The sequence below is a fragment of the Mirounga angustirostris genome, unplaced genomic scaffold (genome assembly GCF_029215605.1).
Source record: "Mirounga angustirostris isolate CCGP_5_RB_7025 unplaced genomic scaffold, mMirAng1.0.hap1 SCAF_1, whole genome shotgun sequence".
NCBI lineage: Eukaryota > Metazoa > Chordata > Mammalia > Carnivora > Phocidae > Mirounga > Mirounga angustirostris.
Window position 1 is genome coordinate 198,415,198 of NW_026991709.1, and position 24,230 is coordinate 198,439,427.

The 24,230-nt window shown below is 45.5% G+C and overlaps 2 protein-coding genes across 3 annotated transcripts in view; both read left to right on the forward strand.

The window, feature by feature from the left end:
- Window positions 1–6,410, forward strand: part of SLC25A20 (solute carrier family 25 member 20) — a 28,448-nt gene extending 22,038 nt beyond the window's left edge. Inside the window, exons 5-9 of one of the 2 annotated variants that reach the window (XM_045862462.3) lie at window positions 2,912–3,029; window positions 3,744–3,816; window positions 4,184–4,293; window positions 4,787–4,911; window positions 5,569–6,410. In XM_045862462.3, the coding sequence (XP_045718418.1) occupies window positions 2,912–3,029; window positions 3,744–3,816; window positions 4,184–4,293; window positions 4,787–4,911; window positions 5,569–5,631 (489 nt within the window). In that variant the 3' untranslated portion in view covers window positions 5,632–6,410. Of the gene's footprint in view, window positions 1–2,911; window positions 3,030–3,743; window positions 3,817–4,183; window positions 4,294–4,769; window positions 4,912–5,568 lie in introns of both variants that reach the window. The other variant, XM_054504769.2, reaches the window with a different exon arrangement.
- Window positions 6,411–11,705: 5,295 nt separating this feature from the next.
- PRKAR2A (protein kinase cAMP-dependent type II regulatory subunit alpha) overlaps window positions 11,706–24,230 on the forward strand; it is a 120,116-nt gene continuing 107,591 nt past the window's right edge. Inside the window, exon 1 of the mRNA XM_045862463.3 lies at window positions 11,706–12,249. Coding sequence (XP_045718419.1) covers window positions 11,997–12,249 — 253 coding nt within the window. The 5' untranslated portion in view covers window positions 11,706–11,996. The remainder of the gene's footprint in view (window positions 12,250–24,230) is intronic.

Genomic DNA, 24,230 nt, shown 5'->3' on the forward strand with positions numbered 1-24,230 from the left:
ACAAAGAAAACAAAACAAATCTTTGTCAGATAATAATAATGTCTCTGTTATCTTTGTGTTGTCATCTGTTGCCTGTCTTTTTCCTTTCACTTTGAGATCTACCTGGTTTGGGGTATGATGAGAGATTTTTCAATCAAAACCTGGTTATTTGCATATTATGTTGAGACTGTGGATCTTATTTAAACTTTCTAATTTAGCTGGTTTTTTCTGACTCTTCCAGCAGGAAAGGGAAGGATGCTGCCTTGTTACTGCTAGGTGGAGATAGAAGTCTAGGTTTCCTACTTGGCCCCTGTTGGCACCTCAGGGTGGGGCACTTCTTTTTACAGCTGGGTGGGTGTGGGGGTTCTGGCGTCTCCTCTGACCCCATAGGATAGGAGGGTGCTGGTTACCAGCTGTCAGGGATGAAAGTCCTAGTTCCCTACCTGGCCTTCTCTTACTCCACCCTGGCAGCATGTTGGGTGCCTTATTAGAGTCTGCAAGGGTGGAAGTCTAAGCTCCCCACTTGGTGTTTGCTGGTGTGGATGGGAGTGAGGTCCCAGTTTTGTTTTGTTTTTGTTTTTATGGTGTATGGCTGGAGTAGAGTGTTTATTGTCTAAAAATTTTTTATTTTATTTTATTTTTTTTAAAGATTTTATTTATTCATTTGAGACACAGAGATACAGAGAGAGAGAGAGCATGAGCAGGGAGAGAGGCAGAGGGAGAGGGAGAAGCAGGCTCGCCGCTGAGCCAGGAGCCTGACGCGGGGCTCGATCCCAGGACCCTGGGATCATGACCCGAACCGAAGGCAGACGCTTAACCATCTGAGCCACCCAGGCGCCCCTATTGTCTAAAAATTTTTTATCTTTCTAAGCTGTCCCTTTCTTGGTCCTTTGTCTAGAGAACACAGGCTTTTGTTGGGCCTTCTTTCTGGTCTATGCTTGTTGGTGTTCCTGGATTGCCAGTTTCCTCAGCTCCAGGTCTGAGATATATCAGAAAGAAAATCCAAGGAACTCACCACATGTCATTCCTCAAGTTCAAAGTCCCCTAGCCAGTCTCTCTTTTTCTCCAAGCTTCCGGAGTCTTCTCATGTTTGCTTTAAAAATAACGTCTAGGGTTTTTTGCAGCTCTTTCTGCCCACAGGTCCTGTCCCCATGCTTTAATAAAACTCCCTTTTTTGCAGGGGTGCCTGGGTGGCTCAGTCATTAAGCGTCTGCCTTCAGCTCAGGTCATGATCCCAGGGTCCTGGGATCGAGCCCCGCACCGGGCTCCCTGCTCCGCGGGAAGCCTGCTTCTCCCTCTCCCACTCCCCGTGCTTGTGTTCCCTCTCTCGCTGTGTCTCTCTCTGTCAAATAAATAAATAAAAATCTTAAAAAAAAAACCAAAACTCCCTTTTTGCACCAAAAATAAATAAATAAATAAACAAACACCTGGGGTTTTTTGTTGCACGTTAGCAGGAAGAAGTTATATTTCTAATTCAGGCTTTTCCTGAACTCCAGACTAGTTCATCCAACATTTCCATTTGGATGCTAATAGGCACCTCAGTGTCACCATGTGCAAAAATGAACTCCTGGTCTTCCCCAATAACTGCTCCACGTACAGCCTTCTGCATCTCAGTTGGTGGCAACACCCTCCTTCTAGTTGTTCAGCTCTAAAGCACAGGAGTCATCCTAGATTCCTCTCTCTCTCTCACTGTACATATCCCATCTGTTGAACAGCTAAGCTTGCTTTCAACATATCCCAAGTCTGTCCCTTCTTGTCCCTCCATTTGCATCCACATTGCTCCAGGTCACCTTCACCACGTAACAGAAGATTCTGATAATAACATGTCAATTCCATACCAATCCTCTTTGGCCCCCCATGTCACTGTGAGTCAGCTCCAGTGTCCTCTGGTCATGTGGGTCTCCTTGCTATTCCTCAGACATACCAGGTTTACATGTGCCCAGGTCATTTGGGGAAGTTATATTTTAAAAAGCCATTATTACTTGATTGACATTGTCTTAAATTTATTATTTTTAGAAAAATTGATGTCTTTCCAATGAAATCTTTACTAACCAGCATGATGACTCTTTTTATTCATCTCTTTTTTTATCTCCCCTGGAGGTGCTTTAGAGCTTTATTTATGCAAATCCAATTACTGCTTGATGCACATATATTTTATTGCTATTCAGAATAGGATTCTTTCCCATAATTTTCAAATTTTTGTTGGTAGTATGTAAGAAAATTGTTGGACTTATATATTTATTTCATGTTTCTCCTTGGGACTGTTAAAGCTTAACTCTCCAGCTTTAATTATTCTTTGGTTGATGCCTCTGTGTGTTATGATTCCTCTTCGCTCTGTACTCGATGTGGATCTTGCATGGGGTTCTTTCTCTCAGATCTTTTCTGGGATTACCCCTGCCTGCCTTACTCAAGCTCTTGTCTCTTAGAACCTGGGTCCCTGAGACTGGTATGGGGGCTTCTCCTTGGCTCTCCCCTGGCTCTGTAGAGGACCTCTATCCTGGCACTTAGAGCTCTGAACAGCCATTTCCTGCTCACTTTTCCTTAACCGAGCTTCATGATCAGTGAAAGCTTGGAATGGATTTGGTGCTCAGTGGATATTTGTTGAAGGAATGAGTGAATGACCTTCCAACTAGATTTACTGGGAATGCTCTTGTATTTGAGAGAGTTCCTCCACTTATTTTCCAACTCCTCTGTTGACTTTTTTCTTGTCAGTGTGTGCATACTTTGTAATATTTTCATTTAACCTTATTTCCTAGTGATTTCCACCAATATTCTATGTTCCAAATAACTACCAGTTTGACAGTGAAGTCTTTCATTGGTCTAATGCCTAATGACCACTCCCACACTCACCTTGTAATCTTCTGTAACCTGCTGAGTCTGTTGACTTGGATGTTGCTGCTACTGACTTGATGACTTTTTCCCTCCCTCTCAGATTCAGGCTTCTTCAGGAGAAACCAAGTACCATGGGGCCTTGGACTGTGCAAAGAAGGTATACCAGGAATCTGGGATCCGAGGCATCTACAAAGGGACAGTGCTCACCCTCATGAGAGGTAACCTTTTAGGTTCTCCACCTGAGGTCACCTTGTGGGGGGGCTCATCTGAGGTGGATTTGCCACTGAGGGTCTTACCTGGATCCCCAGATTAGCCTTGGCACTATACAAGCTACACTTCTGACAAGGCTGGCATGGTATGTCCTGTTTTTTTAGGCAGTCTCACCCCTGGCCAGCATGGACACCAATGAGGATGGGAGGATCTCTATCCTTCTGGCAGGCTGGCCCTCAAGGATGCAAGTCACTATTGTGGCAGTTACAGGGGAGTGGCAAGTAGATAAAATCGTGGCTGGAGGGATGAGTGGGGGGGAAGAGTGACTAAGGACAGTGGGGCCCTCCCTGGTTTCGAGAGGCACGTCCTGCTGGGGTGGCAGTAGGAGAGGCAGACATAGCCTCAGCCCTGTCCTGACATGGCAGCTTGGAGGAAGGCCAGAGGCTAGCTGTAGTTGTAACTTGGAGTGGGTGTGTCCATGGGGACCACTCAGAGGGGACTTTGAAGGTGAAATGATGTCATGTGTGTTTGTGCTCACTCTTACCAGTGCTTGCCCCAAAGCAGCATCTAATTACTGCAAAGTGATTACTGCACATAGGAGGTGCTGCTGAGGAACTTCCCAGGAAACCTGGAAAGGGCCAGTCCAAGTGTGGCTCTTCTAAGTTCTAGAAAGCCATGAGGATTTTGTATCATTTAATTCGCTTCTTTCTTGCCCCTAACAGATGTTCCAGCCAGCGGGATGTATTTCATGACATATGAGTGGCTGAAAAATATCCTCACACCAGAGGGAAAGAGGTAAGGAGACTAGAAGAACTCAGAGGACACTGCTCGGTCATGGGTTGGTTGCCCTTTACTGTGAGTGGGTCTGAAGGTAGAGTGGGGCTTGCTTCTGGCTCCGTGTCCACTTTGCTCTCCTTGCTGCTGAAACCCAGCTGACACTGCTTACTCTGTACCTCGCCTGTTGGAGCAAGTATATGAAACAAGTTCATGAAACCCCCTCCAAGGAGTGGCAGCTGCCATGTCACAGGAGCCCTGGCCTTGGACCTCCTCCCTCTGGCCAGTTTCTCCCTCTCTCTAACTGCCCCATCTGCTGAGGGAGGGATGGTCTGAATACCTCGCTCACAGCCTTTGTCTGACTGGGGCTGTGGTTGGTATTGTGCAGTGTCAGTGAGCTCAGTGTGCCTCGGATCCTGGTGGCTGGGGGCATCGCAGGGATCTTCAACTGGGCTGTGGCAATCCCCCCGGACGTGCTCAAGTCCCGCTTCCAGACTGGTTAGTGGAGGGTAGTGGGGTAGATGTGGGTGGAGTGGGTACCAGAACTGGCTGCCCGTGGGATGCAGAGCTCTTAGGGCCCTAGAGATACTCACTATCCACAGCAGCACCCAGCATCTGTCTGACCATTTTCCCTTGCAGTCATTTGTGTTCTAGGAACCCTAGACTCATTCATTTCCTGTTGGCCAAAACACAAAATAAGTGAGATAAGCAGTCAAATCAACTCTGCTGCCTTCTCATGAGCAGAAGGACTATTATATTCTTCATTCTTCCTCTCCACTCCCTCAGCATCAGTAATCCAGACATTGTGTCTGTTTGTCCCAAGGTGGTGAACTGTGTTGTCTGGGAACTGGTCCCAGATGACCTGGAGGGTGTCCTCTTCCTGATGCAGTGACCCTGCAGGAAGACTTGACTATAAAATTGTCTCCATGTGGGACACCATAGGCAGGTCAGGAAGCTTCCTAAAGCCTTAACAGTTGGATTCCACCCGCAGCACCTCCTGGAAAATATCCTAATGGTTTCAGAGATGTACTGAGAGAGCTGATCCAGAATGAAGGAGTCACATCCTTGTATAAGGGGTTCAATGCGGTGATGATCCGAGCCTTTCCAGCCAATGCGGTGAGTGGAAGACAGGGACTAGGCTTTCCCTTCAGGGCTTAGAGCAGGTTCCAAGGTCTAGGTGGGCTGACTTTTGCTTGTTCCTAGGATTGGATTGGGGGTTCAGTTTTCCCCAAATCCCACCCTTGGCCAGAGCCTCCTTATTTGCTTCTTTTCCTGAAGCTTCAGGAGGGGATATCTTTGGGATTCTTTGAGGGGAGGGGCTTTTTTTTTTTTAAGATTTTATTTATTCATTTGAGAGAGAGCGAGAAAGAGCACAAGTAGGGGGAGAGGCAGAGGGAGAGGGAGAAGCAGACGCATTGCTGAGCTGGGAGCCCTATGTGGGGCTCAATCCCAGGATTTGGAGATCACAACCTGAGCCCAAGGCAGACGCTCAACCATCTGAGCCACCCAGGCGCCCCATGAGAGGTGGGGCTTTGATCTCCTGACTAGGTCATCAGAAATGGATAGTTGTGAGACATGGATTTTCTTCCCCTCTCAGGAATACCAAAGCACAGCTTGATTCCCTGACCTGGGATGGGAATGAAGTTGGGGAGAGGTTCTGATGAAGTTAGGAAAGGGTTCTGGTCCTGACAGGGTCAGCCAAGCATGGTGCTGGGGTCCCTGTGATAGTCACAACTCCTGCTAGCTTTTTTCTTCCTTCTAACCCCTTCTCAGGCCTGTTTCCTTGGCTTTGAAGTTGCCATGAAGTTCCTTAATTGGGCCACCCCCAACTTGTGAGGCTGAAGGCTGCTCAAGGCTTCTGGATTGTGGAGGCTATCACGAAGGAGGAGCGGTGGGCAGGACTAGGCAGTCCTAAAAGGCAAAGGGAGGGGAATGGTGGGATCAGAGCTCTGTACATGGACTTGTTGAGACCATTGCCTTAATGACATCTACCTGGTATAACTTGGTGTGCCATTTTGAAACTTGAATTTACTCATGTCAATTTAAGGGATCTCAAGAGGATTTGGAGGTGGAGTAAGTAGCTTCTAGACCAGATACCACCTATGGTCAGAGAGCTATCTACTGGTTGACTACAGGCCCTACTACACCCAAAATACTACTCGAGAAAGGGAATTTCAGCTTCTCACTGGAGACATGATGCATGTTTTCAACCAGCTGAACAAGAGCTGGTGTTTTCTTCGATCCCTACCCACCAGATTTCCAGGGTATCACTTAATCCTGGCCTGCACATGGGGATGTGGACTTCAGGTCCACATCTCTCTGTCCGGGTGGACTGAGCAAATGTGCCTAGGGACAGGTAGCCTGTTAACAGTCAGGTTGATTTTTCTTTTTAAATGCATACAAGCAATCAAAACTAAAACTACAGTAGCCTAATTTCCCAGGAGTAGATGGAGAGCTTTCCCTCCTACACAGCAAGAAGGGTTTTGAATTAACAGTCCTAGCCTGCTGAGATAAGTGACAAAGCCTGGGGTGTAGGAAAGCCTCTTTTCACACACTCTTTTCTCATGAGAGTGCCCTATTTTAACAGGAAACAATAAATATTGTTTCTAATTTTTGCATTGTGTGAAATTATTTTGATTCTGGGTCATTTCAGCAGGCAGCCTGTGGCCTTGGTGGAGGCTGTCCGGGATCTGGTATCCTTCTTTGGTGGCTTCAGGCAGGGGCTTCAGCAGGAGAAAGAGGAGGAAGTTTTGGCTAGTCCAGCCTTCCCTGACTGTCCTAGAAGCAACTGCCTGATGGGGAAGGGAAATGGGGTGGCGTGGGGGGGCTTGATTGCTAACTGTTCCCATAGTCCTCAGTATAAGCCTGCACCCTTCCCTTCATTCTTTCACCTCTCTGCCCTGAGCTAACAGAGATGATTGTTCTAAAAGCCAAAAGCAATCCTGACTTATCATATGAGTTTGGGGGTCACTGTGATCTGATGTCACCAGCCAGGCTTTGCTAATTAGGCTATTCATGATGCCCAGGTACATCCAGAGGAGGTGAGGGAGACAAGTTAATTTGTCCTTGTCTGGTGGCTGGAGCTGGGCTTCTCTGGCATTGTCCCATCTGGCAGTCACAGAGTTCTGCTGGTACGTCCCACCTTGCTGCAACTGCACAGAGACCCTTGGACTTTGGCTTTAGCGCCATCACTCTGCATAAGGGGGTGAAGGGACAGGGACCCACCCCCATCTGGGAGTGGGCGTGGCCAGCCCGGCAGGAAGCTGAACATTTGGGGGTTTAAGGAAGAATACTTTATTCCTGGGAAGATATTTTTGGATGACCAGAAAGGAATTATAGTCAAGTAAAAACAAAAAACATTGTTTAGAGATGAAAATTGTGTGCCCTCTGCCTAGGAAGATTAATTCAGTGTTTTGCCTGCCCCCTCATGCTGCAGGATGTCTTTATTTAATCTCTCACTGGTTTGGAGAAGGCCACATATGTGTTTCAAAGCTCTTCTTGGCAGCACCCTGTCCTTGAGATAATCCTGCAACCTCAGCCTTTGCCTGGAAGCCCCTGTGAGTGCATTTGCATTCCAGCCAAATGACAGCCATTCCCATGGCTCAGGATCACTTTTACAGTCTGTGCTTCTGGATAATTTGCCCTTTGAAACAACTTCCATTTTAAAATGGAAAGTTTTGGTTCCTTGTTGTTAGTGGTGGTAGACTGTTCTACTCCTTTGGTTGTTCAATAGGTGTTAAGTCAAATAGGGAAGCCCCAGGAGACATTATTTGTGAAGAGAGCAGAGCAGATGGTGAGTAACTCCCTCCTGGCTGGCACTTCCTTTTTATGATGCACTTTGAAATGCCACCTGTTCCTGATATATCTCTTCTGTCCCTGATGGGGGTAAGGGTGGGGGAAAGACTGGGGCCCTCCTCAGCAATTTCTCTGTCACAGACATCATTAAGCCAGACAGCAGGTGTTAAAACAACCAGCCAGTGATAACAGCCTCACCCAGGCACAAAGAAGAGTATAACTGGGTCAAAGGTGAGGGGCAGACAGTGGGATGTTGCAACAAGCCTATTAGAAGCAACAGTAGTGCCATTTCTGCTGTAAGGTCATACCATCTCCACCCACAGTTCTTTCCCTACAGTTCTTTTGAGGCTGGAACCCCCTATGCCCTTTCTAACCTTCCCATGGGTTCATTCTTATTTCTTTATCCCCATGTCACTCAATGTTTAGTGGGTAGGGATTTGTACCCCCACTTTCAGATGTGGAAGCCAAGGCTCAGACAGGGTAAGCTGATCTGCCAAGATCATTGGCAGATTGATAATAGAGTGCAGGTAATAGAGTGATGTCTGGGTGTCCACAGGCCTGAAGAAAGGCTTGTGATGCTATCAGAGGCTGTCCTGGGGCTGCTTGACCCAAGCTCCAGGAGGCCTGTCTGTACTACAGGGTCAAAGCCCGGCCACTGGCCTGTCAGTCAGGCCACAGGTAGCGCAGTCCTAATAGGCACTGGGAAAGCCCCAGGGCCAGGCATTCCCTGAGGGCTCTCTTTTCTGCTTTCTCTGCTCTGGTGAGCATATAGGCCTGTGGTTCTCCAGCCAGGCTCTCCCTTGCTTCCCAGGTTCTGTCCTTGCCTTGAGGATCTCCGAGGCAGACCCAAGGTCCGCTGCAGAAACTGACACTTTCTTGGGATACAGTGTCCTGGGGAGGGGATGGCTCGCAGGTGCAGAAACAGGTGGCCTGGGAATTAACTGCTCCCTGGGGCATGGATGCTTGTTAAAATAGAGCAGACTTCCCGGACCAAAGGCAGTAGCCACATGAGGGAGGCATTATAGAGGCTGAAGGACAGCTTGGGTGATGACAGAGAAAACATAGCCCACTTCCCCAAGCCTTGCTGTCCAAGAGGCTCATAAACACTTCTAAGGCAAAACAGAACTGAGGGGGGTAGATAACTAAATGAGCTGGAAGACTGGACCAGAGGGGCTGAGATGCAGGGGTGGCCAGATGACCAACAGGTTCCAGGAGACAGGTAGGGGACTGGAGTGGCTCAGAGATCCCCTTGGGCAGAGAAGAGGGAGGTGTTGGTGCTTGGGCTGAGTCCACTCCCCCACCCCCAGTAGGCAGAGGGTATCACAGGGCAGAAGGCGTATAAAATGGGAGGTCTGGGCCAAGAGCAGGCTTCCAGAGGAGTCTGGGGAGTTCGGGTGTTTTCCTTCTTCCTGGAAAGAGAAAAAAAAACCCTTTAAAATAATAAGCCTATCGAGAGTACATGAAATCCACTGTTTTTTTGGAAATAGTAGTTGGTATTCTACCCATGTTCATTTTCACCAGACCCACTGCTGTTGGGCTAAACATGTGCCCCACCTGTGTTACTGTGATCCATAGTTGTAAACATCTCTGAGAATTGGCCCCATTGTGTTCACGTCTGCCCGTGGTTGGTGGTGTGGCAGTCTGTGTAAGATTTGACTGCCTGCTGGGTAGTGACTCCTAGGACTGGCGCTTGGAGCTGAGCACCTGTCAGTGCTCTGGGGCCTCCTCTTCTCTACTACAGTCTCTGTTTTTGCCTTTTTCCCCACCATCACTTACTGTTGGCAGCTGTTTCCCAGTTACCTGCTGCCTGTGGGTTTGGTTGCCACGGTAACCTCTAGTGGTAGAGCTGGACAGGCTTGAATGAAGGCACCTCCTAGGAGGGTAAGGGTAGAAGATGAGGGATTCAGGGCCCTGGTATTCTCTCTTGCTCTAAGGCACTCTTCTTTGGCCAGCTCAACTGGGCATTCATGGACGGCCCTTGGGACTCCATTTGCGACAGAAGGGCTTCCCAGAAGGGGCAGAGATGGATCCCTGCTCTTGGACCAGGTGCTAGGGATGGGGAGCCACGTAGGGCCTGGAGGCTGGCTGTCCGTCCTTACTCTCATGGTGGTCTGTGGAGACAGGTAAGGAACAGCTATGGGGTTCCTGCTTTCTGTGGCCCTCATTCCCTCCAGGTCCAAAGATGCTCTTTGAATGTCGTGTTTGCTGGATGGATGGATGGATGGCCAAGCCTTGGGGCAATTGACAGCAAACCAGTCTACTCCTGGCAGAGGCTGATGGAGGTTTCTTGGAGTGACTGGGAGAACCTGCCCCCACCCAGCTCTGTCATCAGCCCTAGAGTAGCCTTCCTCTATCTTATTTTGTAATTGAGGTGAGAGTCCTAACCATACGGGCGCCTGTCCCTCTTTAAAACATATAAAACCTGAAGAATGAGCAAGCAAGGGAGTGGAGTTGTGAATTTGCCCTTCTAAAGGATTGGTTGTAGGATTGTTTGAAGCAGGCAGATCCCCAGGTGTGGTGGATGCAGTGGGAGTGACACCCAGGTTTTCTGGGTATGGTCTGATTCCTGGAAAACTTGGAAGGGTTGGTCTACTCAAGAGCAGATGAACCCTGTCCCATTAGCTTCTTACTGCCCATCCTTAGTGAAGTGTTCATAGGCTGAGATCAGAAACACTTTAAAGAAAAGGATCCTGAGACAGGGGTCGGGAGAGCAGTTTCACTGACTCCACTTGCTACATGGAAGCATTCATTCATTCATTAATTCATTCAGTAAACCTTCTCCAACAGTATGTAGCAAGGAACTGACAGGAAACAAATTGAACACTATCCCTGCTCTCACAAAGTAAATTGTGCAAGACTCCCCTGGGGGGGTCAAGGAACTTGTCCAGGGAGACATTGGTGTTTGGAATCACAGGCTCGCCTGGCCTAGAGCGTGGATGGCTTCTGTACCAGCGGGGATCGGTTGCTCCTGTTTCCAGAAACTCAGTTTCCAGCAGCACTGAACTCCTGGGTGTGTGCCAAGCCAATATGAGAGGTGTTAGTGCTTATTTTAATTAATACTGGGTAATTACCAGGTGGAGCTTAACCATCCCAAATGCCTTGGAGGTTCCCAAGCCTAAAGGTCATCACTTTCTGTGTGGGCCCAGCAAGGAGAGGCAGGATTCTGTCCTATGCCCACTGGGACTTTCTTCAGCACTGTGACCCAGGACAATCACCTTTTTCTATTCCCTTCGATCTGGTGTGGGGGAAGGGGGCAACTTGAGAAATAGCCTAGCCTCTCCAGTTCACCTATGCTCCCTCCCTAGGGGCAAAGGTAACAGTGCCTTGTGGTCTGCTCAACACCACCAAACGGTGTGGGCCCAGGGTGGAGTGTGGGAGAAGAGGCCTGCAGAATCCTGGTGGGAGTGCTCAAGAGGAGGAAGAGACCCAGAGGTAGTTCCTGCTCTGCGCCTTATTCCAGTTTCTCAGGGTACATGTTTGGCCTAGTGACTCTTCCAGGCTTATTTCTCTGCCTGTGGCTCCCAAATTACTATATCACTGAAACTCCTACCATCTACCACGCCTTTCCCGTTTGACATATCACAGACCTCCTGCCAGACTTCTGAAGGTCCTATCGTCATGCCACCATTCCACCCCGGGACCAGGGTGGTCCTGACTTTTTACCAGCCCTTTGCTCTTGCTGTCCTCTATGTTCAGATAGCTTTCCTCAAGATTTTCCTGTAGTCGGATCCTGTCCAGGCCTCGGAGTCAGCCTGAATGTCACCCCCTAAAGTGGGCCCCCTTGCTCTCCACGACGGCCGGAACCACACTGAGGTTGTAATGTGTGTGCCAGGCGTCTGGCTATCTGGCTCTAGGCTGTGTCCCTGGAGCCTACCAAGTGCTGGCAAACAGGAGGCTCTTAGTGAATGTTGAAACAATATGTGAAAGGTCTTCAGGACTAGGTGGGAAGCACTGGCGACTCCCTTAGGCCGGCAGATCTCTCATTCCCGCGACTCGACGCGGGACTGCCCGGGACCGGCGGGCTGCCCGGGACCGGCGGGCTGCCCAGAGGCGCACGCGCACTGGGGGCCGGCGGTCGGCGGGGGCGCGCACGCCCGCGGCCGCGTGCGTCACAACCCGGGCTCCTGCCCCGCCCGTCCCGCCTGCCCGCTCGTCGGTCCCCGCGGCGGCGGCGGCGGCGGCTGCCCAGTGACAGCGGAGGCGGCAGCAGGCCGGCCGTAGTAGCTTAGGGTCGTCCGGCCTGGAAACGCACACCCGGCCGAAGGGCGGCGCCGCGCGAGGAAGGCCAGAGCCGGGGCGCGCGGGAGGAGACCTCGCGGGCGCCGGACGAGAGGCCGGCGTGAGGGGGCGCGGAGGTAGTGGCCGCCGGCGGCCCGGACCCGCCTGTCCCCGCGGCCGCCGCCGGCATGAGCCACATCCAGATCCCGCCGGGGCTCACGGAGCTGCTGCAGGGCTACACGGTGGAGGTGCTGCGGCAGAAGCCGCCCGACCTCGTCGACTTCGCGGTGGACTACTTCACCCGCCTGCGCGAGGCCCGCTCGCAACCCGCCAGCCCGCCCGCCGCCCCTCCTTCCGGCTCCCAGGGTCTGGAGCCCTGCCCTGGCCTGGTCGCCGACGCGAAGGCGGACACCGAGTCGGAGGACGACGAGGACCTGGATGGTAGGCGGCGGGCTGGGCCGACGTTCGCGGTGGGGGGACGGAGGTGGCGGTACAGGGGTCTCCAGCGGCGGTCTAGAGGGGTTGCGGGGCCGACCACACTGGGCCGGGACCTTGGAGCTCTCGAGCGGAGTTTGTCGGGGTTCCCGAGCCGCGGGCGTGAGCCCCGCGTGCGCCACTTCCCGGCTGAGCTCGGCGGTCCTCCGAGCCCTGGAGCGCACCGAGTGAGTTGTCACATTCAGCCTGGGAGAAAACGTGCGCGCCTTCGGCCCGCGTGGTGGCGCGGAGCCCACGTCGGCCTCGCCTCCGCTGGGGGACCCTTCGCCCGGTTTGGTTCCGAAGACAAGGAGGCTCACATCCACCGACTCGTCTTTAATAACCAGGACGGTAACTCTGTTTGGAAATCATTCGTTTTGTGAAAAGTTATGGTGAGAACTTTAAGCATAGGCAAAAGTAGAGAGAGAAGAGGTGAAATGAAGCCCTATATGTCATCATCTACATTCAACAGTTTAAATATCTGTCACAAATGTTTCATCTCTACTTTTTTTTCTTTGCTCAAGTATTTTAAAGCAGATCCCAGTCAGGTCATTTCACCTCTGCATAACTGGACGTGGATTTCTTAAAATATTCTTAGTATTTCTTGAAATTTCTTAAAATATTTCTTGAAATATATGTAATATATATTTCGACTTCGCTAAAACGATTGGATCAAACGATTGGTGAGGATAAACAGTTACTATCTTGTTTAGCATATAGGGTGCAGGAAAAAAAGACAAGGAACGCTTTCTATATCTGATTTAGGCAAGGTTGTCAAAAAACTCCATTTTCCTTGGTTGCTTCAACATAGGCTTTGTCAGTTTAGCAATAGAATTATCCTACTTTGAGCCGCCAAAATTTAACAAAACAATGAAAACAGAGATAAAGTTAGAGACTTAGTGTTATTAGAGCATATGGGGGGGGAGAATAGTTCTGAGTCGAATCCACATTCAGGTCCCTTAGCAAAGAGTTAATTATCCGTCATTGCTGTTGGAGGTTGTAAGCTTCAGGTTGTGGACAACTTCCCATAGTTTATTCACCGCGAAGAGTATAAATGGCTCTGTTTTCCTTTGACTTTTTGCCCATTAAATTATGAGATTTTCACCTTAAGCCTAGAAATCAAATTGTTATTTTCCAAATCTCTTCCACGGATTTGTTTTGTGGTCTAAGACAAGTGGTTAAACCTGTTTGATTTCAGATTCACTTATCTTTAAAATGGGGACAGTGACAATGATCTCCCAGGGATAAAGGTATCTCTAAAAGTTTTATTTTTTAGGAGTGACTCCTACATTTCACTGTCATATCTATAAATCACAAAGCTGTAACCTGCTTTGTGAAATTTTTATGTACACATATTAGTATTTTAGAAATGAGTTTCAGATGAGTAAGATGGAATTTACAGGTTTTGTGTTATGTCTACCGTCTTTGTCATCTTTGATATCTCTTTCAAAATTGAGTTGATTTTGATGAGTTGATGAGTTCAAAATTAAATCTTTGTAACCCTGTGCTTTATTTAATTGGCATGTAAATATTTGTTGTTTATATCTCTAATGTGGCTGTGCTACGTGTAATTATAGAAATCAACACAAGGTGAACTTCTGTTAACAGATAATAGACTAAAAATACATTGTACACAATGAGGTACCACTTCACACCCATGAGAATGGCTATTACGAAAAAAATTGCAAGTGTTGGTGAGAATGTAGACAATTGGGAGCTCTTGTTCATTGCTGTTGGGAATGTAAATGGTCTGGCTGCTGTGGAAAAACAGTTTGGTGGGTCCTCAAAAAATTAAACAAAGAATTACCTTAATGATCGAGCACTTTCACTGCTATGTATATATCCCAAAGAATTGGGGAGTCATATATAACTAGTTACATGCCAGTGTTTATTGCAGCATTATTTACAATAGCCAAAGGGTAGAAACAACTCATGTGCCATCAGCAGATGAATGGATAAATAAATTGTGGTATATACATACTATGAAATACTATTCATCCTTTAAAAGGAATGAAATTCTAATACATGCTACAACATGGATGAACCATGAACACATTATGCTAGTGCGGTATGCTAGACACCAAAAGACAAATGTATGTACCTCACTTATATGAGGTACCTAGAATAGGTAAATTTCACAGAGACAGAAAGTAGGATAGAGGTTAGCTGGAGCTGGTAATAGGGTGTTATTGTTTAATGGGTGTGGAGTTTCTGTTTGGGATGATGAAAAAGTTCTGAAATTGGATAGGGGTGATGGTTGCACAACACTGTGGATGTACTTAATACCATGAGTTGTACACTTAAATGGTTAAAATGGTAAGTTTTGGGGCCCCTGGGTGGCTCAGTTGGTTAAACGACTGCCTTCGGCTCTGGTCATGATCCTGGAGTCCCGGGGTCAAGTCCCACGTTGGGCTCCCTGTTCAGTGGGGAGTCTGCTTCTCCCTCTGACCCTCTCCCCTCTTATGCTGTCTCTCACTCTCTCTCTCTCAAATAAATAAATAAAATCTTAAAATGGTAAGTTTTATGTATATTTTATCACAATTTTTAAAAAGACAAGAAAAGAAATACGTTACATATCCAGTGATTAGGAACATTAGGGTAATAAGCCCACAATACCTAAAATAAGAACTAGGATATATAGAGTTGGATCTGTATATAGCAAGGGAGATTTTGTTTAGTATGACTCATCACCAGTTCAGTTTATAAGATTGTATGCTATTTGAAACTCTCAAAAAAGTTATTAGCTGTTATTGGTTGTTTTAACAACAGTGTTTCAATGTCACACGGCACACCAAGTATGAAGTATTGTAATGCGTATTTAACTCTTGGGAAAACCTGAAGACTTCAGATTTATTAATAAGTTACTGTAACTATCCTCACGAGAACAATAAATTGGCATCCAGACTTGATTCACTTCTGTACTTACCATAAAACATTTATATCATATAGCATATTTATATGTATATGTATGTATATGGAATACAATTCACATACTATATAATTCACCCATTTAAAGTGTTTAATTCAGTGGTTTCCCCCCAGTGGTTTTATTAAAATCACAGATATGTGCAACCATCACCACAACCAATTTTAGAATAATCAATTTTCATCACCCCCAAAACAACCTCATACCCTAGCCATCAATGCCAACTCCCGCATTCCCCTCTAATGTGCTTTCTGTCTATAGATTTGCCTATTGTGGACATTTCACATAAATGGAATCATACAGTATATGGTCTTTTGCTCTTGGCTTTTGCTTAGCATCATGTTTCAAAGTTCATCAGTATTGTAGCATATATTAATATGTTACTCCTTTTTGTTGCTGAATACTATTCCATTGTATGGATATACCACATTTTGTTTATCCAGTCATCAGTTGATGGACATTTAGGTTGTTTTCACTTTTTAGCTATTATGAATAATGTTGCTTTGAATATTCATGTGTACAAGTTTTCATGTGGATGTATGTTTTCGTTTCTCTTTGGTATATATACGTAGGAGTATAATTGTTTGACCATGTGGTAACTCTTTGTTTAACCTTTTTTTTTTTTTTTAAAGATTTTATTTATTTATTTGACAGACAGAGACATAGCAAGAGAGGGAACACAAGCAGGGGGAATGGGAGAGGGAGAAGCAAGCTTCCCGTGGAGCAGGGAACCCAATGTGGGGCTTGATCCAGTACGCTGAGATCATGACCTGAGCCAAAGGCAGATGCTTAAAAACTGAGCCACCCAGGCGTCCCTATGTTTAACCTTTTGGGTAACTGCCAGATTGCTTTCCAAAAGTGGCTGCACCGTTTTACATTCTAACCAGCTGTGTATTAAGGGTTCTAGGGGCGCCTGGGTCATTCAGTTGGTTAAACGCCTGACTCTTTTTTTTTTTTTTTTTGAGCTTTTTTTAAAAAAAGACTTTTTATTTATTTATTTGACACAGAGAGAGAGATAGAGAGAGAGCACAAGCGGGGGGAGTGGCAGGCAGGCAGAGGGAGAGGGAGAAGCAGGCTCCCCGCTGAGCAGGGAGCCTGATGTGGGGCTTGATCCCAGGATGCTGGGATCATGACCTGAGCCGAAGGCAGCCTCTTAACTGACTGAGCCACCCAGGCGCCCCTAAACGCCTGACTCTTGATTTCAGCTCTTGATCTTGGGGTTGAGTTCAAGCTCTGTGTTGGGCTCAATGCTGGGTATGGAGCCTACTTAAAAAAACAAAAAACAAAACAAAACAAAAACCCAGAAACAAAAAAAAACAAAAACAAAAACAAAACCCCAAACCCCTCTCAATTCCGTTCCACTGATCTTTGTATCTGTGTGCCACTACTATACTGTCTTGATTACTACAGATTTGTAGTAATTTTGGAATCAACAAGTATGAGTTCTCCAACTTTGTTCTTTTTCAAAATTGTTTTGGCTTTTGGGGTTCCATGAATTCCCAAATGAATTTTAGGATTAGTTTGTCAATATGTGCAAGGAGGGCAACTGGGATTTTGATAGATTGCACTGAATTTGTAGATTAATTTGGAGAGTATTACCATCTTAACATTATTAAGTCATCTGGTCTATGAATATGGGATGTCTTTCCATTTGTTTAGATCTTCTTTAATTAAAGAAGATCTTCTAAATTAAAGAATAACACTTTTTTGTAGTTTTCAGATAGACATCTTTTGTTAAATTTATTCCTAAGTAATTAATTCCTTTTGATGCTATTGTAAATGGAATTGTTTTCTAACTTTCATTTTCAGATTGCTCATTGCAAGTGTATAGAAATAGTTAATTTTTTAAAATATTGATCTTGTATCTTGCAGCCTTGCTGAACTTATTATTCTAGTAGTTTTTTTAGTGGATTCCTTAGGAATTTTCCCCAGCAGTTTTTACTGTAGGGTGTATACCACATAACATAGGAGTTGGTCCAAACAGCATTAGGAGAATTTTTTTGGAATTGCTTAATAATAATATTCTTGTAGTTCACATAGCTGGATCTCTCAGCAGGATTTTGACACTGTTGAACCACCTTCTGAAATTCTCTTCCTCTTGGCATTTATGTCTTCATTCCCCTGGCTCTCCATCCAACAGTTGGCTTCCTCTCTGCCCTTTAAATGATGGTTCATGATCTCCAGAATTTAGTTTGTTACCTTTTCTGCTTCAGAGCAACTCTCTTCCTGAGGTTTTTTACTGCCTTGAACCCGGACTTTCAAAATCAAAACTATCGCTTCAAAACTTTCTCTGATGGTACACATACCTGTTTATGGTAATTTTGCCAGCTGGTTATCTCTCATTCATCTCTCAAACTCATACGCCTAAAATTGATGTTAGCTTACTTGTCACACTGCTGTTTCCTCTGAGTTTTTAAGCAATAAACCTAGGAATCAGTCTTTCTCTGTGTCTCTCACTCTCTCATTTTATTCTCTGGGCTCTCTCATCTTGTCCTTCCCCACTGTCCCTGTCTTGAGATTGGCTTTTATTGCTTCTCAGCTGTATGCAGCTGAGCACCTGTGGCCTCCCACTCATCTCTCCTCCACCCCATCCATTCTCTACACCATCACTAAAATCACCCTTCTCCCACCCCTCCTTTTTAAATTCCTTTTTGAATTGTAGTAAGATATACATAATGTAAAATTTGCCATTTTAACCTTTTTTTAAAAGATTTTTTTTTAAAGATTTTATTTATTTATTTGACAGAGAGAGACACAGCGAGAGAGGGAACACAAGCAGGGGGAGTGGGAGAGGGAGAAGCAGGCGTCCCGCTGAGCAGGGAGCCCAATGCGAGGCTCGATCCCAGGACCCTGGGATCATGACCTGAGCTGAAGGCAGACGCTTAACGACTGAGCCACCCAGGTGCCCCTAAGATTTTGTTTTTAAGTAATCTCTATACCCAGTGAGGGGCTTGAACTTTACAACCCTGAGATCAAGAGTTGCATGCTCCACCAACTGAGCCAGCCCGGTGCCCTCCATTTTAACTATTTTAAGTATACAATTCAGTGGCATTAAATACATTCACAATACAACCACTTTTCTTTTTCTTTTTTTTTAAATAAGCTCTACGCCCAACATGGGGCTTGAACTCATGACCCCAAGATCAAGAGTCAATATGAATTTCATGATCAGTTTTTCCATTTCTCTAAGAAAGCCCATTTTCTTAAATTTTATCATCACAGTGTTGATTGTGAATGTATACAACTACAACTGATTTTTGTGTGTTGATCTTGTACCCTGCAACCTGTGGATTCTTTAGGGTTTTCTATATATAAGATCATGTAATCTGTGAAGAGTTTTATTTGTTCCTTTTCAATCTGATTGCCTTTTTATTTATTTTTTTTTTGCCTAATTGCTGTGGCTAGGACTTCCAGTACTATGCTGAATAGAAGTGACTAAAGTGGGCATCCTTGGGGCGCTTGGGTGGCTCAGTTGGTTAAGCATCTTTCTTTTCTTTTTTTTAAAGATTTTATTTATTTATTTGAGAGAGAGAATGAGAGAGAGCATGAGAGGGAGGAGGGTCAGAGGGAGAAGCAGACTCCCTGCCGAGCAGGGAGCCCGATGTGGGACTCGATCCTGGGACTCCAGGATCATGACCTGAGCCGAAGGCAGTCGCTTAACCAACTGAGCCACCCAGGCACCCGGTTAAGCATCTTTCTTTGGCTCAGGTCATGATCCTGGGGTCCTGGAATCCAGCCCCTCGTCAGGCTCCCTGCTCAGCAGGGAGTCTGCTTCTCCCTTTCCCTTTCCCTCTCCCCCTCCCCCTGCTCATGCTCTCTCTCTCTCTCAAATAAATTAATAAAATCTTTAAAAAACATAAAGTGGGCATCCATGTCTTCTTCCTGATCTGGGGGGAACGTTTTCAGTCTTCCAGAGAGAGAGGGAGAGAGAGAGGGCGAGGGCACGAGCAGGGTGGGGAGAGGCAGAGGGAGAAGCAGACTCCCTGCTGAGCAGGGAGCCTGATGTGGGGCTTGATCCCGGGACCCTGAGATCATGACCTGAGCCGAAGGCAGATGCTTAACTGACTGAGCTACCAACCACCCAGGCACCCTGAGCAAATTCCCTTTAATTCCTAGTTATTGAGTGACTTTATCATGAAAGGGTGTTGAATTTTGTCAGATGTTTTTTGTGCATCAATTGAAATGATCATGTGGCTTTTTCCCTTTATTCTTTTAATGTGGTATATTACACTGATTTTTGTATGTTGAATCACCCTTGCATTCTTGGGATAAATACCACTCAGTCATGGTGTAAGGTATAATCCTTTTAATATGCTGCTGGATGTAGTGTGCTGGTATTTTGTTGTCATAATGATTTTTTGCTGCATTTTGTAAATTAAGTGAATATATATACTCTACTTAATTATTTTCCTTTTAGGTTGCCTCCAGTTTGCTTGTATGAATTATGTATATAGGTTTTTAAAAAAATAATTGATAATTTTTTATTTTTTCTTAAGATTTTATTTATTTGAGAGAGAGAGTGAGAGAGTGAGTGAGAGAGTACAAGCAGGGGGAGCTGCAGAGGGTGAGGGAGAAGAAGGCTCCCCACTGAACAGAGAGCCTGACCCAGGACCCTGGGATCATGACCTGAAGTGAAAGCAGACATTTAGCTAGCTGAGCCACCCAGGCACCCCAATAATTGATAATTTATGAAAGTAGTTAATTTAAGTATCTGCAGTGGTAACTTCAACCTTGATTCCTGGCTCAATGCTGACAGAAGTAATCTGTTTAACAATCTCAGGACTGTGCAACTCAGTGAGTTGCTTATGGATCCTCATCTGAAAAAGATCCCAAGTCTTAGTACCTTCACCACAAGGAGTTTTGTTTGTTTGCTTGTTTGTTTGTTTGTTTTTAGGGGGGGGTTGGAGCAGAGGGAGAGAGAGAGATGGAGAATCTTTTTTTTTTTTTTTTAAGATTTTATTTATTTGAGAGAGAATGAGAGACAGCATGAGAGGGAAGAGGATCAGAGGGAGAAGCAGACCCCCTGCCAAGCAGGGAGCCCGATGCGGGACTCGATCCAGAGACTCCAGGATCATGACCTGAGCTGAAGGCAGTCGCCCAACCAACTGAGCCACCCAGGCGCCCGAGATAGAGAATCTTAAGTAGGCTCTATGCCCATTGTGGAGCCCAACATGGGACTTGATCTCTACAACCCTGAGGTCATGACCTGAGCCCAAATCAAGACCTGGATGCTTAACCAACTGAGCCACCCAGATGCCCCAAGGAGTTTTCTAAGTAGTGATTCTCAGAGTCTTGTTAGGCATCTCCTGGTCCTTTCATTTTGAGATTCTTTTCCTTTGCTTCTCTCATCAAGTCAGCATACACCTCTTCAGAGATTTTATGTTGTGGCCAGTTAGGGTAATTCTAGTTTGGTGAATCTCCACTTCTGGCTCCAGGGGTGACTTTCTGTTGTATTTAAGAGCCATGGATGCAGTTCAGTTTCCTGACAGAACTGCTTCTCCCAGGGAGAGCCAATAGCAGTGAGTCAGGAGTAGAAGCCCGCATGCCGAACTCCACTGCAGCTGTGACCATGTCTTCCTCAAAGAGTACATAAGCCTTTTTAACATTTTTGGCTTATTCTCCTAGAATATATTGCTAGAATTAGAACTAATAGGTCAAAATGTACTTTTGTTTGTTATTTAATAAGTACTAATATAGTCATATGCTTTTCAGGAGTGTGCTGATCAGTATACACAGTCACCAGCAACATATGTGAATACAAAATTTGTTGTACATTTGAAAACACAAGGTATTAAAATTCTTTAAAAAGTACTAATTTTTGGAAATTTTTTCTCAATGTTTTAATTTCAATTTTATTCACTTTAGGAAGGTTGAACCTTTATCTTCATCTAATGTCTACTCACAGTCAATGTAGGGTTGTATACTTGAGATACTTGTTTTGTTTGAGTTGATAAGAATTATTGACTCCTTGCTTTTGGAAGGTGAGGGAGAGAGGAAAGTCAGGGTTTACTCCTCACACTCCACCTGGGGTGAACCTGATATTATTCTTGGAATACTAGAGGGATAATGCTGTTAATAAAGGTACTAGGTAAAGGAAAGCTGTTGTTTCTCTGCTCACAGCACTTATAACACTACCTGGAGTTAATGCAGACCACACAGGTTAAGGGCTCAGTCCCACAAGATGGGACCCTACTTCAGAGGCTAATCACAAGTCCCAGCCTCCTATACTTCTAACTGACCATCTGTAAATTGGGAGTTTCCACAACCCCCTCCTGGAGTTTGATAATTTGCTAGAATGGCTCACACAACTTAGGAAAGTACTTTACTTACTGATACCATTTTATCATAAAGGATACAACTCGGGAACAACCAAATGGAGGAGATGCATAGGGCAAGGTATATGGGAAGGGGCACAGAGCTTCCATGCCCTCTCTGAGCATACCACCCTCCCAGCACCTCAGTGTGTTCAACCTGGAAGCTCTGAACCCATTTATTTAGAGTTTTTCTGGAAGTTCTGTTATGTAGGCACAATTGATTAAATCATTGGTTATTGGTGTTGAGCTCAATTCCCAGCCCTTCTCCCCAAGTTCCAATCACCTGGTTGGTTCCTCTGGTAACCAGCCCCCATCCTCCTTATTAGCTTAAGCTTAGATATGGTTGAAAGGGGCTTATTAGGAATAACAAGACACTCTTCTCAGTCACTCAGGAAATTCCAAGGGTTTTAGGAGCTCTGTGCCAGGAACCAGGGCCAGAGACCAAACATATATTTCTTATTATATCACAGTATTACACTCAGAAATGTTAAGATTAATCTTTCTTCCTCCCCTTCCTTTCTTCTTCCACTTTCTTCCCCTCCCCTCCCCTGCCCTCCCTCCCCCCCTTTTTTTCTTAATTAAGGGGAAGACAGAGTTGGATCTGTTGCATGAATTTTATAGGTTTGCAGGGTGGCCAGTTAGAAATAGCCCTGGTAACGACAGGCCTGGAACTGGGAGACAGGTCAAGACTGGAAGAGAGGTGTGAGGAGCCATCAGTGTGGTATGGAAGTGGATGAGGCTCTCCAGGTTGAAGAGAATGAGGCTGTGACATGATCCTGGGGACCTCTGACATTCTGGGTTTAAAAAGTATGGGTAAATGCCAAGATTTAAGACTTAGGTTAGGATGGGGATGAGAGTAGTCTCTGACTCTTCTTCCCCCCGTTTACATTCATCCTTTTGCAAGTTCTATGAAATACTGCAATTATTACCTCCAATTATTTACCTCTGCTCTACTAGCTTTGATTCCATATGTTTGATCAGTCTATGTTTTGCTTTCTCTTTCTCTTTTTTGTAATTGAGATATAGCACATAAAATTTACCTTTTTAAAGAATACAATTCAGTGGTTTTTAGTACATTCACAAAGTTGTGCAACCATCACCGCTCTATAATTTCATAGCATTTTCAGTACCCCCAAAAGAGCCCCTATACCCATTATTGTCACTCCTCATCCCTCCCTCTTACCCTGGCAACCAGCAATCTATTTTCTGTCTGTATGGACTTTCTTATTCTGGACACGTCATGTACACGGAATCATATGTGTTCTTTTGCTCCTGGGTTCTTTTACTTAGCATGATGTTTCCAAGGTTTATCCATATTATAGCATTTATCAGTACTTCATTCCCTTTTACGGCCAAATGCTATTCCGTTATATGAATATATTGCATTCTCTTTACCCATTCATCAAATTATCTATTTTGAGTTGTTTCTACTTTTTTCTTTTTAAAGATTATTTATTTATTTGACAGAGAGACACACAGTGAGAGAGGGAACACAAGCAGGGGGAGTGGGAGAGGGAGAAGCAGGCTTCCCGCGGAGCAGGGAGCCCGATGTGGGGCTCGATCCCAGGACCCTGGGACCATGACCTGAGCCAAAGGGAGACGCTTAACGACTGAGCTACCCGGGCGCCCCGAGTTGTTTCTACTTTTTGACTGTGACAAATAATGCTACTCTGAACATCTGTGTTAAAAATTTTGTGTGAACATACTTTCCCCCCCAGTTTTATTGAGATACAATTGACATATAACATTGTATTACTTTAAGGTATACAGTGTAATGAATTGATACATGATGTATTATGAAATGATTACCACAGTAATTTCAGTTAACATCCATCAGTCACCTCATAGTTAAGTTTTTTTCTTGTAATGAGAACTTTTAAGATTTACTCTTTTAGCAACTTTCAAATATATAATACAATATTGTTAACTATAGGGCACCTGGGTGGCTCAGTTGGTTAAGCGACTGCCTTCGGCTCAGGTCATGATCCTGGAGTCCCGGGATCGAGTCCCACATCGGGCTCCCTGCTCAGCGGGGTGTCTGCTTCTCCCTCTGACCCTCTTCCCTCTCGTGCTCTCTGTCTCTCATTCTCTCTCAAATAAATAAATAAAATCTTTAAAAAAATATATTGTTAACTATAGTCCCCATGATGTACATTACATACCCAAATTACATCACATAAAATTTTGTGTGAACACAAGTTTTGAAATGCTCTTGAGTGTATATGTAGGAGCAAACATGCTGGATTATATGTCAACTCTGTGTTTAATTTTTTGAGGAACTGCCAGACTTTTACAAAGTGGTTGCACAATTTGACATTCCCGTTAGGAATGTGTGAGGGTTCCAGCGTCTCCACATCCCCACTAACAATTTGTTACTGTCTTTTTTGGTTGTTGTTATCTTTTTTAAAGAAATATTGGGGCGCCTGGGTGGCTCAGTCATTAAGCATCTGCCTTTGGCTCAGGTCATGATCCCAGGGTCCTGGGATCAAGCCCCATGTCGGGTTCCCTGCTTGGTGGGGAGCCTGCTTCTCTCTCTCCTGCTTACCCTGCTTGTGTTCTCTCTCGCTGTCTCTCTCTGCCAAATAAATAAATAAAATCTAAAAAAAAAAAATTATTGAGTGAAATTCACATAACAAAAAATTCATCATTTTATTTAAAAAATATTTAATCTCTACACCCAACATGGGGCTCAAACTCACAACCCTGAG